This window comes from Glycine soja, chromosome 6, assembly GCF_004193775.1.
Source record: "Glycine soja cultivar W05 chromosome 6, ASM419377v2, whole genome shotgun sequence".
Taxonomy (NCBI): Eukaryota; Viridiplantae; Streptophyta; class Magnoliopsida; order Fabales; family Fabaceae; genus Glycine; species Glycine soja.
This window is the reverse complement of record NC_041007.1, coordinates 1,615,378-1,633,774: the sequence shown is the minus strand read 5'-3', so window position 1 is coordinate 1,633,774 and position 18,397 is coordinate 1,615,378. Positions and strand designations below refer to the sequence as shown.

At 29.2% G+C, this 18,397-nt stretch overlaps 2 protein-coding genes and 1 pseudogene across 2 annotated transcripts; 1 reads left to right on the top strand and 2 right to left on the bottom strand.

Moving 5' to 3' along the window:
• Positions 1-544: 544 nt before the first annotated feature.
• Positions 545-3,935, bottom strand: LOC114414568 (probable 26S proteasome non-ATPase regulatory subunit 3). Its single transcript, XM_028378869.1, has 8 exons — positions 3,723-3,935; positions 3,416-3,606; positions 2,910-3,047; positions 2,697-2,833; positions 2,546-2,600; positions 2,145-2,255; positions 1,676-1,915; positions 545-1,411 (listed from the first exon to the last, which is right to left on the bottom strand). The coding sequence occupies exons 1-8, from the start codon at positions 3,799-3,801 to the stop codon at positions 899-901; spliced, it is 1,464 nt and encodes a 487-aa protein (XP_028234670.1). The 5' UTR covers positions 3,802-3,935; the 3' UTR covers positions 545-898.
• Positions 3,936-6,268: 2,333 nt separating this feature from the next.
• LOC114414075 lies at positions 6,269-7,084 on the bottom strand (annotated as a pseudogene).
• An 8,020-nt stretch (positions 7,085-15,104) lies between these two features.
• On the top strand, positions 15,105-16,138 carry LOC114414567 (E3 ubiquitin-protein ligase ATL23-like). The gene has a single exon (XM_028378868.1). The coding sequence runs from the start codon at positions 15,439-15,441 to the stop codon at positions 15,829-15,831; it is 393 nt and encodes a 130-aa protein (XP_028234669.1). The 5' UTR covers positions 15,105-15,438; the 3' UTR covers positions 15,832-16,138.
• The last annotated feature ends 2,259 nt before the right edge of the window (positions 16,139-18,397 follow it).

Here is an 18,397-nt window from a genome sequence, read left to right as displayed (position 1 = left end):
AATGACTTCATAAAAATCATGTAGGTTTGCCTCACAATTATCGTCGGAATTTTGTTTCATAAATACTATCAATTTTGTTATTTTAAATACGAAACCCATAATTATAAATAAATTAAGACCTTTTATAATTTTATCAAAAAAAAATATTTTCATATATTAATATAAAATAAATTGTTTAAAATAACTTTTTAAACGGTATATTTGTTCTAGATCACTATATTGAACTCAAATTCACGAAGCAAATAGCTTGGTCCAAACACAAGCAAATAATATGATCAATCCAATTTAAGTCCGAAACGAGGATCACCTCACTAGTGCACCATGACAAATAATATGCTTGCATTGCACTAGATGCAAATAAAATTGTGCTGGGCATTTCACATACATCATCGCTTGCACATGCATAGGCATAACCACACTTATCCTTTGCTCAATTTTCTCCTCATTTTTTCAAAAGCCCTAATACGTTTACATAAAATCCCCATCTACACATGCATAAGGAAGGATTTCATCTCGGGGCACAAAGAAAATGAATCGTTCTTGACAGAAAAATAGATTGTCATGCTATAATTCAATAAATCCTCCAGGGTAACAGTTTCTAATAATAAAACTTCTGAACAGAATTCGCATCGTCCTAAATATTTGATTTTTTTTTCTTCAGGTCCTAAAACATAATTCTCCGAACAAGGAACAAACCATAGCAGTCATCATGGATGAAAAAAAAAAGTAAATATTTCGATATGTTAAACTGACTTTCAGAGATCTTCCACTTAGGAAATGAAAAATTCACTTTTTGAAAAAGGAAATGATAATGAAAGTTCTTCAAAAGGAAAAGATGAGCAAACGTTGGAAATGAAGGTATCCAGATAGCAATTCATAGGGTGAAAAAAAACAATTATCAGAAATCATCGTCATCCTCCTCTGCAATATGCTTAGCCAGCTCTTGCTCTTGCTGTTGTCTCTCTCTTCTCTTTTCAGCACTTTCCTTCTCTTTGTGTGTGTTTGGTGGAAATCGAAGTGCTCGAACCGCCTCATTGTGCATGTTAAGACAGAAAGCAATCCGAGAATTAAAGGCTAACTGAGGCTCATTTGTGGAGTAAATATCTCCAGTTTCTTTGGACACCATCCAACCATTGGCATGATCCAATGTAGCATCAATTGCACCATCACGAATAGCCTTTGATACAATGCTCTCAGCATCTGCAACAGGACTTGCAGAGTTCAGCCTCAGTTTTTTAGCAACATCAGCTAGAGAGATGCGAGAATAGGAGATGCTGATGTTGCGTAAACCAGTCCTGATGACATTATGCCGCAAACGAACAATCAAATTATGGGTTCTGTCTGCATTAAAGGTAGTGGCAAACTTGTCCGCAATATTCCTAAACAGTTCCAAGTCTCCAATCCGCACAGCCTGAAATTTCCACAACATAAGCTAACACTACCACAAAGTTGTACAATATTGAATAACATTATCATGCATATGAAATTATTAATTGTTGGGATACAAAGAGAGTGTTCACAAATATGTAAGATGGAATGAATTTATAGTTGAACCAAAAAAAGTGCACTTGTCATGATTGAGAGAGAGATCGAAACAGGACTAATCATAATGATATCAGGAACCAGTTTAGAATGATGTTATCATGATAAACTTGGGAGCATAACATGAACTTACATTTGTAAGCTCAAAGTAAGGCCTTAGAGCTTTCTCCATTCCTTTCTGCATGAAGACAGTCCGCTCAGGTATTTCTCCCAACAGTAAACGCACTATCACAGCCCACTTGTTACATTGAATTCGAAAACCCCGTGCAGCAACAGGAGCTTTCCGGGCGGCCTGCAGGAGAGACTCTTTTGCATCGGTATACTCCAGCTGAATTGTCCGAATTTTCCCTAGGTAGAAGAGATAACGACAAAACTGAAAAGAAATACAACAAATGAGGATAAAAAGTGAAGGGAAAATGAATCAAAAAAGAGTCTCAGAGCAACAATAAATTAGACTACATAAACACCAATAATACAATAGTTGAGGACATTCACAAGGGATTTAACACAACATCTCTGAGCACTGGAATAAAAGGTAGAGATTGTTTACCCAAAATAAAAAAATCAAAGCTTAGGTGCTCAGGATAAAAGAACTACTATACCTGCTGGTTTGAATGTGCTTCAAATCGAGGAGCCTTCGACCTCAACTTCTCAGCCTGATCATATAGGTTGTAGTGAAGGTAGTTACGAAGTAACAAATTAAGAAGTGTTTCCTGCATTGAATCAACAGTCAACAGATCAGTTAAAAATTAAATAATTTGCATGAATTGTTTGACGGATCATTCTATATTCAAGGAATATTTATTGTAAGTGCGTGATTTAATAAGGAATACAATTGAAATTTTAAGATAAATCAAAGCTATAATTACTTACAAACCAGTCATGTGAATTAATTGATAATCCATAAAAGCTATCAAATATGTCCTTGGTTTTAACATGAGCTCAATTCTAACAATGATCATAAGCCCTTAAGTAAAATAGCTCAAGGAAGTTTGAAACAAACCTGACCCAGCTCATCATGGCGGAGGGTGGCAATTCGGTGCAATGCAAGAAGGTTGCTGAAAACAAAAAATGCAAAATTTAAAATTACTTAAATATAATTCAGTCTTGAACCTCCTTTTTTTTAACATTACAAAGATTAGCACCTAACTCACCCCCGAATTTCAGCAAGATCTCCCATAAGTTCATAGCTATACGAATAGTAAAAATACAGTCTGGATGCAATAACATCAACAGTTCTCCTGTTTATGTTCTTCAGCCAAACAATGCTAGCTGAGGAACAAGCTTTGGCCTGAAAAGTAAAAGAAACATTAGCTTATAATCAGTTGTCACTCATTAGTTTGCAAAGTCAAAAAAGGGGAACTGACCTCACTGTATTTTTTCTGATCAATCAGAAAAAGGAGTACAAGCAGGTAACAGTAGATTTCTAGCTCGGGCAACAAGTGTTTGGCTGGGGTTTGAATCGCAGATGTTGCAGCGTCCACTTCCATCTCATGATCATCCTCCTACACAATCAGTGACAAAATTAGGAGTCGAAACAAGATCACACCATAAAAGCATAGGAAGGAAATATCACATTATTTCCCAAAGCCAGAGAGAGCACTACGCTCATTGACCTTCTTCAAGTTCCCACTATTAATTCTTTAAACAGAAGTAAAATTATACGAATTTTCCACATGAGTAACGAAATCACCAGAAGTATCTTTTAGAGGGACTACTCATCTTCATCCACTTCATAATTCAAATTAAATGAAACATAGACGACTACTCATCTTCATCCACTTCACAATTCAAATGAGTGTAATAATAAAAGCAACAAAATCTAAAGCCCTATTCAACAGGAACAACCCCTGAATCTAAGATAGAAGTTCACCTTGGGAAGATACGCAGACAATTTGGCGTGAACTTCAGAGCCAGGAGTGAGAACATGATCGAGAAAAGAAGAGATAGCGGATGCTGTCAATTTCCGCCTCAACGCAATTGTAAGGCGAACAGCGCGAGCAATTCTACGAACTTCCTTCGAGTACGAACCGGTCTCGATAAGAGACGCTATCTCCTTCAAATCTGCAAATCCAAATAGCAAAGAAAAGAAAAAATAAAGAGCGAAAAGCTGGAATAGTTTTGTGAAAATGCGAAATCGGCACAGTGGAAGTGGTTAGAGAAAGATACTATATGCTTACGCTGCAGAGTAGATGGAGCAGGCGAAGAAACGGAGTTGGAAGGCGTTGAGCGATCCTTCATCTCTAGATCTTGAGTCATTTTGAAGAAAATCTAGCGAAAGCGCAAAATCAAGCAAGAATTAGGGGAATCTGATGCAAACCCTAAGAGGGTGAAGAAGACCAAATTGGAAGCAATATGGTCGCACAACTGGCACATGTCCTCTACAGACTACAGTCACCTCACTTCACCTGATACGAAAACTTGTAAACGTAAAATGGGCCTTTGATGAATGGGCCAAGTCAAACACGGGCCAGGTTTGTTTCAGAACTACAAAAAGCAAGCTACTAAGCCCAATGTATTCTCTCAAAAATAGTATTATGCAGCTTGTAGCTTAACTGATTAAAAAAAACATTTAATGTATTTTATTAAATATTTAAATTATTTTAAAATATATATTAATATTTTTTGTTTTAAATATAATAAAAAAATTAATTAAATAATTTTACTTTTCATTGAATACTTTTTGTACAGTACTTTTCATTGAATACTTTGAAAAAAGGAAAACAAGTATTTATTTCCTTTGGTCTCTAGTCAGTTTAATTTATTTTTCTGGGAATGCAAATTCTAGTCAGTTTAATTGACTTTATGACAATAATTGTAAATGATTATTATTTTTTGTTGTAAGTATATAATTTTGATAACCCATGAGCTCCCTTTGAACAGCACAACAACAAACAAAAATTGCATTTCTATCATGATTCATTTAAATGAACAAAATAATACTTTTTTAGAACTGTCCATAAAGTTAAGAATAATCACAATCTTCAAAATTGGTTGTGATATTGTCAACATATGTGTAATTCCTCATCACCAAAAAATTGTAAATTCTGCTGTCCTCTTCTGAATTAGTAAAAAGGGGAAAAAAAATAAAAATATATATATATATATATATATATATATATATATATATATATATTAAAAAATCCTAGCAGATTGAGTTAATTTTGTGGAATTAATTAATTTTAACGCTATAGTTGCCTCCTATTGAAAAGAAAAAAAAAACAGCAGAAGCATTGGTTTTATCTATTTTTAAATGTTAATAATTATTATTACATTGTTGACTGATATAATGTAAACATTTTTTAAGTTTTAAATAATAATCATTTTAATTTAAATATTACATCGGAAGGATAAATGTTTATTCTTATATAATTTTTTTTTTTCACAATATGTAATTAAAATTTATAACAGATAAATATTTCATTATATAAATTTTATTATCATTTAAATTTATAATAAATAGCTTTGAACATATACATTATATTTTGTATTTATGTTGAAAATTTTAAATTATGATAAAGGTTTGTTTAGAGTTTAATAGTTATACATTGTGTAAATTTTATTATATTTTTTATCAATTATAATTCATTATTGATATGTCTTTTAAGGTTTGTAAGCTTTTTTTGACTGCAAGGTTTGTAAACCTTAAAAATCATTAAATTTATTATACATGTGATTTAATTGTGATTGAATGATAGTGTAAAATAAATTTATCTTATTAATACATAACTTTTTTCTTCTTTTTTTACTATTGGCAATTTCTTTTAAAAAAATGTTGAAATTCAATTTAAATGCAAAGATAAAACATAACAACTTAAAAGAAATCAAGTACATAGATAAAATGACTATATTGAGACTCTTTTAAGAATAATTAGACGTTTTTCTAAAAAAAAAACAATTAGACCTGATTGAACATTTAATTAATAATGAGACAAAATTAAACAAAATAAATTAATAAATAAAGAAGAGAAATATAACCAAGCATACTTTTTTGTGTTAAATAACTTCGTTAGATACATGATATAATTAAAATATTACTGGCTTTCCAAAAAAAAACCACCTTCATATTTTTTCATCGTTGGCTTTCAAAATTAAAAGGATAATTTAATGCACGATAAAATTTTTTTATAAATTCCTTACAACAAGATAAAAAAAATGAAGCAATCATGTATTGTATAACATGGATTTTATATATATATATATATATATATATATATATATATATATATATATATATATATATAATATAAAATTTAAAACAGTTTATCAATATAACATAAATGTAAAACAATATGAGTTTTTTTTTACATGTAAAACCTATGTATAAGTAGGGGTCACATACATGTATTGTACATGATAAACAAACACTCGAAATATATCATATATTACAAATATAAAAATTAAATGTAATAGTTGTTACTTGTGATAGCCTTGTGTGGTGTGTACAGTCTACGATACTTTGAGGTTTTTCTTTTCTTTTTAGACCACAAATATTTTTTTATTGATGAAATTTTTTTATTGTAAATAATAAAAGTCTTTATTTAAGTATTTAAGGCAACATTTCATATTATTTCTTTTCATAAAATTCAAACATAAACTAAGGAATATCACATCCCAATATATTCGAATCGATGCCACATATGTATATGTAAGGATAAGGACTAAGGAATGTTTTATAACATTTGATTCCAATATCGCATTTTTGGCAATAGCCCCTATAATTTAGTCAGCGGACACATTCTTCAGATTCCTTCACTGATGCAGTGCTAATGCAACTGGACTTTATTTATTTGCAGGCAATTTTTACAAGAAGAAATGAAGGGACTCCTCATTTTGGATACTCTTATTCTTAGCTCCAACCAATGGGTCAATGACCTTCCTCCAAGTCTTGTAGTCAACAGCACCTCCAGTATCAGGCAACAAGAATCCATTGACATAGAAAAATGGCGTCCATACACCCCTCTCGAAGCAGCATACTGCATTTTCAAATAAACTTGAATTAAACTAACAAGAAAAATGTATTTGATAGAAGGAGGGGGAACTATGTTCACGTGTTTTTTCAAGTCTTAAATCAAACAATCAAGATGTGAAAAATATTAGTTTTGACTTTTGAACACAATTTCAAATGCAAACATCTTCAAGTAAGTGGAATTAATCAGAATGCAACCTAAAAGATAAAAGAATTTGTCTTACCTTAAAAGAAACTCTGGTCTGAATATCAGTTTTTGTGTCATTGAAGGCATTCTTTATGGTGTTATAATAAGAGCTCCCAACTACTTGTGTTGCAGACTCCGCTACTTCCTCTATAACAGAAGCCCTAGATAAGTTCCGTGTTTGAGCCCCATAGAATTTCCCCTGTTAAAGGGTATGCACCAGATATGGTGAGTAAGAAACTTGAATAACTTTTCGCCTTTTCATCTAGAAAGATTGCATCTGAGATGCAAATGCATTTAATGTCTTAAGCACAACACAACATAAAAATTACAGTGACGTCAATATAAACAACTTTAAGCCAGATAACAATGATTTTACAAGTAGCCATGTTGCTCTTCCTTAAATAGTTATGACAGGTATGACTTATATTAAGGCATGTAACGCATGTTGCTGATTCAACAACGAAACTTTCACTGTGCGAGCCCACCAGAATTTCCCCATGAATCAGATGCAGCACTCAACCACCATGTGATCAATATGTAAGGCTATATTTGAAAATTAAAACAGAACAAGCAGAATGAAAACAAAGAGAATAAAAATTCAATAGAAGAAAACAACTTTCCATCTTATTGGAAGGATAAAATAGAAACAGGGGAATAAAATCCCAAGGATTGCCGGTTTCCATTGTCTGGGAACAATCCTAGGCATGAGAAATAAATTGATACCCGTGTGACGGGAAATATTTATTTAGATTTGTCTATTTTATCATATCGATTCCTCTATTTTTTAATTTAACCTTCGATTAACAATATTAAATTTTAAATATTGACTAGATTAAAAAATTGACCAATATTTTTAAAAAAATAAGAACTTCAAAAAAAATATTTAAAGAAGAATAAGAATCATAAGTGAGTCACAAAAATAATTTTATTGAATTTGAGGATATAACATGATTCATAATAGGTTAAATTAGTCTTTTGATAGCTGAAATATTTGACATTTTCCTTGGGGTGACATTTTTGTTATATAATTTTTTGTTATCGAGTCCTTGATTTTTTAAAATCACTATAAATTATTTTTTTACAAATTTAAGTCACGAAAAACTAACATCAGAAATATAATTTAAAAAAATAATTTAAGAATCTATTTGAAAATTTGGAAATTCTTAAACAACAATTAAGTAATTTAACCTTCACACCAACACCAAAAGACAGGGAGCTACTATAGTTTTCAAGTTAGTAGGCAATATGAGTGGCAAAAGTCAAATAACAAAATACATGAATTATTATTAATATCTAGACACAGTTTTTGGACTTTGATTTCTACCGATGAGGGGCAAAAATATCCATTAATCCAAGACTCATGGAGTGCATTCATGTAAAATCTAACCCAATTCATATTATAGTTACTTAAAAAGGGATACTAAGATCAGATTAAATATAATTAAATAGATACTCCCTCGTAAGAACCGAATTAGAAGTGGTGTTTAATCCTATTTATTAGAACCAATTTATAATTTTTCTTATTTTAATTATTTTTAGACTAACAAAAAAAAGTTGTAATGACAAACAATTAAGGAAGAAAACACGAGGGTTAGCGACAATGACCATTTTGAAAAAATAAAATAAATATAAGATATATTAATTGTTATCAACTAAATTAAATTCTTTCTTTAATCCTATTTTATTTTCAAATTCAACGGGTCGTTTAATTAACGCTTTACGGATCAAAATCAATCCAATATAGTTTTTTCATAGTTTATTTTTTAAAAATATATTGAGACTCATTTACGACATTATGTTTCTTTCTTTATATACAGATTGTGCTGTCCTTTTTTTTTTTAGGAAAAAGTTGTCACCTGCTCGTAAACAACATAATACACGAAGTCCATGAGATTTCCAATTTCAAAAAATAACAACAAAGAGAAACAAGCTTATACGAAATACTAATGTTTCTGATCTCCATCTTCTCAGTAGAGATGAAGTCTGGGTAAACTTCTCTATAAAATACTTTTAGGAGAAAAAATAATAAATTTTTTATTAGTTAATTTTTATATGTTTTTTTATATTTTTAAAAATGAGCCAAATTAATCACGAATTTTTTTAAAAAAATAATTTAATCTTTAAATTTTTTTTAAAAAATTATTGTTTACGACATGGAGAAAAATATGCCAAAAACTTTCTGGGAAGACAACCCCGTGTTTCACAACTGATTCAATAAACACTATTTGAAATTAAGGAACACAAATTGCTTTCATATCTTCGCAATACGTACGTAAAGCATGGGATTGAAGTTGCAGGTGAGGCATTGCTATCATGGGTCATCATTGATGCAGGATGCATCCAATAACGAAAAGCTACAGTACAAGCATGTTGTCATCACCATTATTCATTTTAATAATTATTTTCCTTGAATATTATATTATTTATTTTAAATTTTCATAAAATATTGTATATCTAAATAAAAAAAAACAATATGATTTCAAAATTATTATGAAACAAATTTATAATTACCTAAAAGTATAGTTTCTCTGCATAATAAAAATATTTAAAAATCATATTAACTTATTTTTTAATATTATTTTATATTTGTCGATTAATTTAACCGTTATTTTTATTAAATAATTATAATTTAATAAATTAATTTAACAATTTAAAAAAAATAATTAATTAACTTATCAGATATTTTTGTCTTGCGTGTATTGTGTATAGTTCATGATGTCGATGATTAATTTCTATGTATTTGTAAAACTCATTTGTACTGAACCAATTCATTCAATTATGTATTCACATCTCATGCACGTTCGATCCTATTCTCTCGGATTTTTCTCTAGTTTGATAACAATAAAAAGTGTGAATAAATAGTTCTATGCAGAATTATTTCTTATCTTGTTTATAGTTTTCTTTAAAAAAACTTGTTTATACTTGTTCCTCTCATTAATTATAAACTACGTAGGCCAAGCTACCTGATAACAACTCTCTAATTAAGATTTAGAATTTTTTTTAAGGAATCAAGATTAAGAAAAAGTTATAAACAGATTTATCCATCGTACTAATAGCTTATTGGAGTATGCGAATTTAGATGCTATTAAACGAATGCAATCTCTGTGATTTAATAAACAAAGATTTGACGGTCCCAATTAACGAATTTGAGTATCCATTGTTGGCATGCTTGGCCACATGTGTGCAATTTCGTTAGATGAGAAGTGTGAATTGAGAAGTACGTAGCATAAAAAGTCCTTATTTGATATATTTTCTTTTGGCCACAAAGTGTGTAGCCACCACCAATTCAGGAACGGATTATGTAGAAGCTAATGGGGGCAATTGCTCTCATTAAGTAATTTTGTTTTAGTTCAATATATGGAATAAATATTTTTTTTGTTCTCATAAAAAAATAAATAGATGTTGTTGCATTAAAAATTTATTTTAAAAAGATAAATGAAAAATTAAAAAAATAACTAATACTAATTTTATTTATTTTATTCTTTTAGTTTTTATTATTTTCAATTTTTTTCATACTCTTTTAATAGAGTTTATATTATTTTTCGTGTAAGAAAATATTAGGCTGTCACACCTCCTCCCGATTTTTTACGACTAAAACGCCTCCTCCCTTCTCTCATTTATGCCTATGGTTTGTTAGATGGAAAGGGAGAAATTAGATGAAACATAGAACAGATAAAAATAGGAAATAGAAAAATATGATAAACAAAAATAAAGAAATAGGTTAAAATAAGTGTTTAATTTGAATAAAAAATAGGAAAGAACAAAAAAAAAGTTTTTAACAAATGATTATAGTTATTTGTAAACGATTGATTGTCACGGTGAGTAAAACAATGGATTTTTTTATTAATTTTTTTTTGGTAATTAAGAAACAGCTTACTGTTTGTTTCCGCTTATTATTGCAACAAAATAAAACGTTGTAGAATCCACGTCTTTATATTTTTATTTCATCTTATTTCACTCATACCAAACATACTTCAAAAATTCATCCCTTCATTGTTTTCTTTATTCTATTTTTATTTTTATTTGTTTCCTATCAAATGACAATATGAGTAACACATTTAGTCGAATCTTTCTCTCACACTAGTTATAATTTGAGTTACATTCTTAATTTTTCCTATCAGAAGATGACTTGTATATTCTAATGTAAATCATAACTTCTTTTATCACATTTTCCTTAATATTAGACAATATTAACATTCTAATATAATTAATCCTGTTACTGTTGGTGGTCTTTTCTAGTCTTACGAAAGGTGTATCTTCTCCTTATCATAATTTCTTGTAATATATATTACATTCTAACAAATCCCATTATCATTATATTAAATGACACTATCTTTAAAATTAAATATTTTTTATATTAATTTGATTTAGTGAAAGAATATATAACAAAGTAATTTTGATTTGTATAATTAAATAATTATATACAAAAATATTTACTCCGTATATTTTCAAGTGTTAAAAAATTAGTTTATTAACAAGTCGTTTATAAAAAAAATACAATTAAGAAATTAAAATATAAGAATTTAACAACTTTGTAGTAATTTAAATGTATATACAATCATAATTTCTTAATTAAAAGGTCATCAATATGTTTCATTTTTGTAATGTACTTCACGTTTTAAATGATATATCTATTCACATGATGTTTTTTCAAAATTAAAAATAATAATATATAAAAAAAATGTATACTGTAAATTCATTACTTATATAAAATACAGATTACTAGACTGATTTTTATAAATTGTATAATATAAACCGTAAATAAATAAATAAAAACTACTACCTGTGAATTGACAATTTGACATCATTTAGATTTTAATATTTAATTCTTCTACAGTGAAACGTGTATATTAAAAAATAAGGAAAGTTAAGATAAAACTGTCTTCCTTTTAGGTTAAAGAATCCAAATCTTAAAACAAGAGAATATTTTCTCTCCAAAATTTAATATTTTTTAACAATTTTTTTTATATGGGTATCATACCTTTTGCTTTGAAATATTCTTGTTCAAGACACAAGATGTTAAATGAGGACATCGTTTTCGATAATAATTCATAATTTCATTAGTTACCTTATAAGTAACTAGCTCCTTTTACTTTAATCAATTTCATTGATATTTATTAAACAATTTTATAACCTAGAAAAAACTATAAAGAGTTTATAAAACATTTTTAGTTTCACAACTTTTTAAGATTTATATTTTTAATTTCTGTTTTTTTAGTCTCATATTTTTTTATATCTTTATTTTTAAAAGACTAAAAGTAAATATGAAAAAAAATACAGAAAATAACAACACAGACAAAATTTATAAAGACATTGACCAAAAAAAAATCAGAAATTCAATAAAAAACTTTTAAAATCAGGAATTTAAAAAACAATAAACCCTATTAATGAAAACGGGAGCACGAAATAAAAAATGAGACACTACAACTAACTATATATTTATTAAAGTTCAGTTCCGTTGGGACGGAGGTTTGTTGTATCAGATTTTAGAAAGCACACATCTGAATTTTAAATGGATTTCAAAACATAAGCTGACTCATACCGCATATCTTAAGGTTCGGTTGAGACTCATTCCCCCTAAATTCTTGACTCAAATCAGGCAATTGTGCTCTACTCTTCCCCCTGTTACAACAAAAGTGTTTCAAATAGTTGTGAAACTTCCTTTGATGATGGATCTGGTTGAAGTATTGGGTGATTGGATTAATGGTCTAATCAATAAGTCAATAATTGATCCAGTTTTATTGGTCAATATTAAAAAAATTTAAAAAATATATATATATATATATATATATATATAAAAGTATATAATTAACCTTGTTTGATTAAGAAAAATCCATTCATAAATTCATAATTTCATACTTTAAAATTTAAAATAACAATTCAAGTATTAAAATTGATAACAAGTGAAGTGTATTAATAGTAAAAAATATGTAAATAACAATTACTTAAATTAAAACAAAGTTCAATGGAACAAAAAATCCAATTTTCCAATAAATAAAAAAAGTGGGGATATAATTTATACACTCCCATTGTCTCTTTTAACGTGCACAACTCAATCCTGATTTTTAAAACCGGTCAAGTTGTTGGACTTTTTACAAAATTGATAAAGTTTGACCGGAACATCTCAAATTACATATATAAACAATCCAATAATAAAACTAGCTTAACTATACCAGCATGGGTAGACCAGTCCGACCAACGAACCAAACTGAGTTCAGAACTGTACTTTCAATTTTCAATTAAACAATGCTGCTGTTAAAGTTGCTTCCCTTCATCTGCAATTTGCTTTAGCCCAGGCTTTAAGCATGTTTTTAAGGAACCGTTGCTATGCATTTTCGAACTTTTATTTTTATAAATCTTGTACAAAAAAATATTTAAATCTAAACCCTAAAAGCAAACTCATTTTTTCCGTAAAATTAATAATAAATTCATTAAAAGTTTATTTATTATTCATGGTTATTCGTTAATATTATAAGAAATATAAATAAAAAGAATAAATAATATTAATAATTATTTAAATTTATTTTTTATTCTTACAGGATCATTATTATAAAATGAAAGGATCCTATATGTTAAAGTTATCTGTTGGGTTTTATTGGTGGATGCCCTGAGACATTAAGCTATGTTATTTGGGTCCGTAGCATGAATTGATTGCGGTGGAGATAGAAACGAAAGGGGCCTTCCTTATCAAGATTGCTCCTTTGGTAAGCCCACTTATAAGCTTGTCTCCTCATTTCAATAATTTCAGTCGTAGCAAATATCAGATGAATATCTTTCTTGCCCCTTTGTGTGCGTTTGTAAACAGCACCCACTCCAGAAAATCCATCGTCGCCCACAGCTACCCTCCTACGTCGCTTTCTTCTTACGTGCTTTATCGGTTTATCCCAACTCATCATTGCCATTTGCCAAGTAGCTAGAAGTAGAACACCGTCAAAACGTTTTTTTTGCAATAGTTTTTTATTTTTTTTACGATATCAATTAATTAGAAATCATCTAAAAGAATATAACTTTTGGAGTAATTTTTATCAACGTAAGTAATATAACTTTTTAAATAATTATCCCATTTTTTATATATTTAATGACTAAGTTTAATTTTTAGTTTTTTATAAACTAAATTGTCATTTGCTTCATTAAATATATTATAAAAAATCCAATGGGACAAAACCCTATAAGGAGAAAAAGAATAGAACGTATTTATTTATTCCTTTAGGTAAATAATCATCTTTAAAATGATGAAATTTAATAATGTAAACTAGTTGTATACAAATTTTCCTTGATAATGACTTTGTAAATAAATTTATTAGATTCTAACATAAACAAACTAATTGAATATTTTTATCGTCATTTTTTAAAATATTATGAGTGAAAAAATAATTTCGATAAAATATGTTTTATTTTATCTCTTTTAATTTATCAATTTTTTATTATAAATACAAGCCACATTATTTTTACACATGATGATCAATGCCATTTTTTTCTAAAAATAAACTAAATTTTCTCCCATGTGTTGAATTACAAATCTCAACCAAATAGATTCCCAACTTGTCTCATGTAATGTTAAATTGTCACATGCGAAATTAATATAGCTAAAAGTATTTTACACAACTATTTTTTTCCGATGGTTGTAAACTTGTAATGACTAACGAGGATGAAATCTTCATGTATGTATCCCAATCTTTTAACACTATTAAATTATTTATTATAAATGAAAATATTTTTATATTGTGTAATGAGATTAAAATACTATTTATAGTATAGTTTATATTCATCATAACTCTCAACCTTTCTTTTGAAAATATTACATTTTTCTCATTAAAATTTATATTACATATTTCGTAAAATTTATTTTGTACTAACAATTAACTTTTGTGTTAATTTAAAAATATTATAAATTAAAATGACATGTAATAATTAAAAATATTATATATTTTTAGCTTTCAATTAATACTTATTGCATCTATTATTTGATTATTCTAAATAAAATAAAAATAATAACCCGAAGATGTAACCAAAAGAATATTAAATGTTGAAGAGAATATTTTATATATCTCTCCAATAACTATTTTCAAACAAACAAACGTAGATGTAGCTTAAAAATCTTTGAGGGTATGCTCGGTTGTTAATAAGGAAAGAGGAATTAAAGGAAAATTTTCATTATTTACTTACAGTATTTAGTATGAATCCTACTATTTTTTTATTTTAATTTAAATATATATATTTTTTCCCCCAACCAAACCCATATGAGGTACTGTACTAGTAATTTAGATATTCACTCAAAGACAGCTGTGCAGTGGGGATCCGTTTAAAAATTAAAATCTTTTGTGATAAACGAGTAGTGTAGTTGGCGATAATAACTCCGTCCTAGTCTAAAGCTATAACTATGACTTCTCTCCTTCATCTCATATAAATATATATATTCACATTCAATCATAAAAAAAACCTAAGAGCGTTAGAACAGAAAAGAAGTGCAAACAAGGCGCACATAATAATAGTACCCTTCTTCTTCGTTTCTTAGCTCTCCACTCGCCTATTAACCCTCACCGGAATCTCTGATTCGATCTTGGTTTTCCCATATAGCACAAGACATAGAGCCGTGTGAATTTGCGATATGCTGGGTAATTGTCGCCAATACCCAATCTCTTGGGTACTCCTTTACCAACCCCCACCGCCGCATTAATTATTTTTCTCTTGGAATCGGACAAAGGTTCCACTGAGACTGAAACTTTTTAAGGCCAAAAAAATGCTCGATTCGGTTCTTCTGGCGCTTTTCTTGCCGTGCCTTGGCATGAGCGGGGTTTTTATCGTCTACATGTGCCTTCTATGGTACGCCACTACCCGCCGCAACCAACCCCCCATTGACGGTCAACCGGTGAAGCCCGTAACTGATAAGGGTCTATCAGCTTTGGAGTTGGAGAAGCTTCCAAAAATCACCGGCAAAGAACTCGTCTTGGGCACCGAATGCGCCGTCTGCCTCGACGAGATCGAGAGCGAGCAACCGGCTAGAGTGGTCCCCGGTTGCAACCATGGATTTCATGTCCAATGCGCTGACACCTGGCTCTCTAAGCACCCTATTTGCCCCGTTTGTAGGACCAAGCTGGACCCGCAAATCTTCACTTCCCAAAGCCCCTGCTGAACAATGAAGCATTCATTATTCAAGGAATGAATAAGGGAAGCCAAATTTTCAATTAGTAATTTCATAATTATCTTTATTGTTTTCTTTGTCAGTTCTTTATAGTTTCTTGAACTTCCGTTACTAATTATTATTATTATTATTATGTGTCGTGTAGTGGTTCAGTGGTTGTGGTGTGTTATGGCCTGGATGAATTTAGCAGTAGTACCCGAAAATTCAGAAGCCATGTTTAATTTATGTGTTTATTGTTTAATTTTTATATTATGGGGTTTGGAGGAGATGTAACTGTGAAGCTTGTTGGAATTTTTCACTTTGTTGCGTAAAGTATTGCTTGCTGCACGTAAAAAGGGTATAATATAAATGAGACTGATAAGGTGCGAATGGAGGAGAAGACAACGAAAGAGCGGGGAATTGACGCTATCACGTAAATCCCAGACACGTAGGTGAGGGTTGTTGAAGCAAGTGGATGAATGAATGAATGAATGAATGGGTCGTGAACTGAACGGTTTGGTTTGCTTTTTCCATGGGAGTCACAGAGTGCGCAGGGTGATTTTGATTTTGATCTTATCACTCGAAAACACTATACAGCTACATGCCAGCTTGGAAAAGTATGTTTCTTTTTTTAATACACTTCTTTAATTAATTGAAATTACAGTTTTATATTTTAATATTAATACAATTTATCAAAATGAATTTCTGACTAAGAGCATCTAAAATGATGTTCATGTAAGTAAATTAATTTATGTCACCTTACACTTAAACAACTCAGTTATTTTTTTTCCATTAGAAAATTCTATTAACAAATTAGTGTAACTTGCCAATATCATTTTTCTTTTAACAACGACTCATGAGTAATAATTATTTATATAAGTATTTTTTTATTAATTTAAAATCACATGCTACACACTAACATAATATTTTTTTGACAAACAAGTCATTAAACAACTTTTGATTGGGATGCTCCAAAGCACTTGAAAAATTACATTTAAATTTTATCTATTTTTATCGTCTCCATTGCCAATCGCTCTGTTTTGTTGAGTTTAGACGCGGTTAAAAACTAGAGTGTGCGTAAGAAAAAAGAACATTCCAAATTAAAGCAAGAGTATAGTTATTGCGGGGTCATGGAGAGTATTTGGCAAGACTTTTCTGGTTAGTAAGTCCCTTTAACCAAAATATATATGTTTACGAAAGTTTCTTATTTTAATTACGTGCAGCGTTTTAAAGAAACGTGTAACTCTGATATATGTTTTATTCAGGATATTTATATTTATATTGCAATTTCTTATTTTATTTTAAAAAATCTCTCTCTCATTTTTTTCATATTTGTCACTCTCTATTCAGTTACGTCATCTTTTGACGTTGCTAAATTAACACGGGTTTATTATTTTAATGCTAAATTAAATTTAAAAAAATTGACTACAGTATTATCCAAAATTTGAAGCTGATAAATGATTTCAAATATATTAAAATGAAAATTTATGCTAATTACTAAAAAAATATGAATAGTTTTTATCAAATTCAAGATATATTTTTATATTTATTAAATAAAATTAACTGATAATTTATCTTCTTTATTGATTATTTGCATGGTATGTCCCAAGAAGAATTAACGAGTTAATAGGCTGCGAAAGAAATGGGCGAATGGGTCCCTCCCTGACTTTGAGGTTGGGAATGAAAGAAAACCAATAGCTGTCATATCGTAAGGAGCCCCACGGAGTAGTGAAGAAGGTGTTGCAACTGCACTGCACTTGCACCTGAGGTTTCAGAATCCCACAACAATACGCCAACGACTAATATTCCATTTCACACCTTCACCAACATCCTAGTCATTAACGCTTTTTTTTTTTTTTTATAACAATCATAAACGTTTTTTAGACTTCCAGCTTTTCAGTCAAAAATCTCTTTGATTTCTATGGAATTTAGAGAATTTTTATTTCAGTCTTTAATTTTTTTATGAGAAAAAGTTTTGTCATCTATATTAATTTTTTCCAACTTAAAAAAGTTTTGTTCGCTTCTCTTGTTAATATACGATACTAAGTATTAGGAAGCATTTGACATGACATTTTAAGGTTGGTTTCTAATTTCCAATTCTAAAAAACGTTGCTTTCTTATATTTTATTTTGTCATTTTCTTCCCTATATTTGGGACAAGTATAAAATATGAATAGAAAACAATTATCCTTTGGGGCACATATCCTTATTTGTTTTTTTAAAATTAGTCACAAAATAATTCATGAGAGCATGATCTCATGCAGTCGTGTATGGTTTGACAAGATTCCTAAGAGGAGCGAATATGAAACGTCAACAGCAAGTAATAAATAATTTTTTTTCCAGTAATGCAGTAAAAAGAAAACTTTTTTTCAATACTGGTTAAAAAATAATAAGTTTTTTAAACATTAGTACGAACAAGTAGTTCGCGTCGTGTGAGTGAATTTGAGTTTTATCTTTTTGAGGAAAGTGTCAAATTCAAAAATAAAAATATAATTAAAAGAACAGATCTCATTAAGAATAATCTGATTTCAACAAAGATGATTTATTTATTGTTTGCAAAATTTAATATCACATTTTTA

What these genes read in the sequence shown, in the direction of transcription:
- LOC114414567 (XM_028378868.1), top strand. Translation starts at nt 15,439, where the DNA reads ATGCTCGATTCGGTTCTTCTGGCGCTTTTCTTGCCGTGCCTTGGCATG.
- LOC114414568 (XM_028378869.1), bottom strand. Translation starts at nt 3,801, where the DNA reads ATGACTCAAGATCTAGAGATGAAGGATCGCTCAACGCCTTCCAACTCC. An exon ending in TGCTCCATCTACTCTGCAGC is followed by an intron (nt 3,607 to 3,722) that starts GTAAGCATATAG and finishes TTGGATTTGCAG; the next exon opens with ATTTGAAGGAGATAGCGTCT. An exon ending in GCCATGATGAGCTGGGTCAG is followed by an intron (nt 2,256 to 2,545) that starts GTTTGTTTCAAA and finishes GATTCAATGCAG; the next exon opens with GAAACACTTCTTAATTTGTT.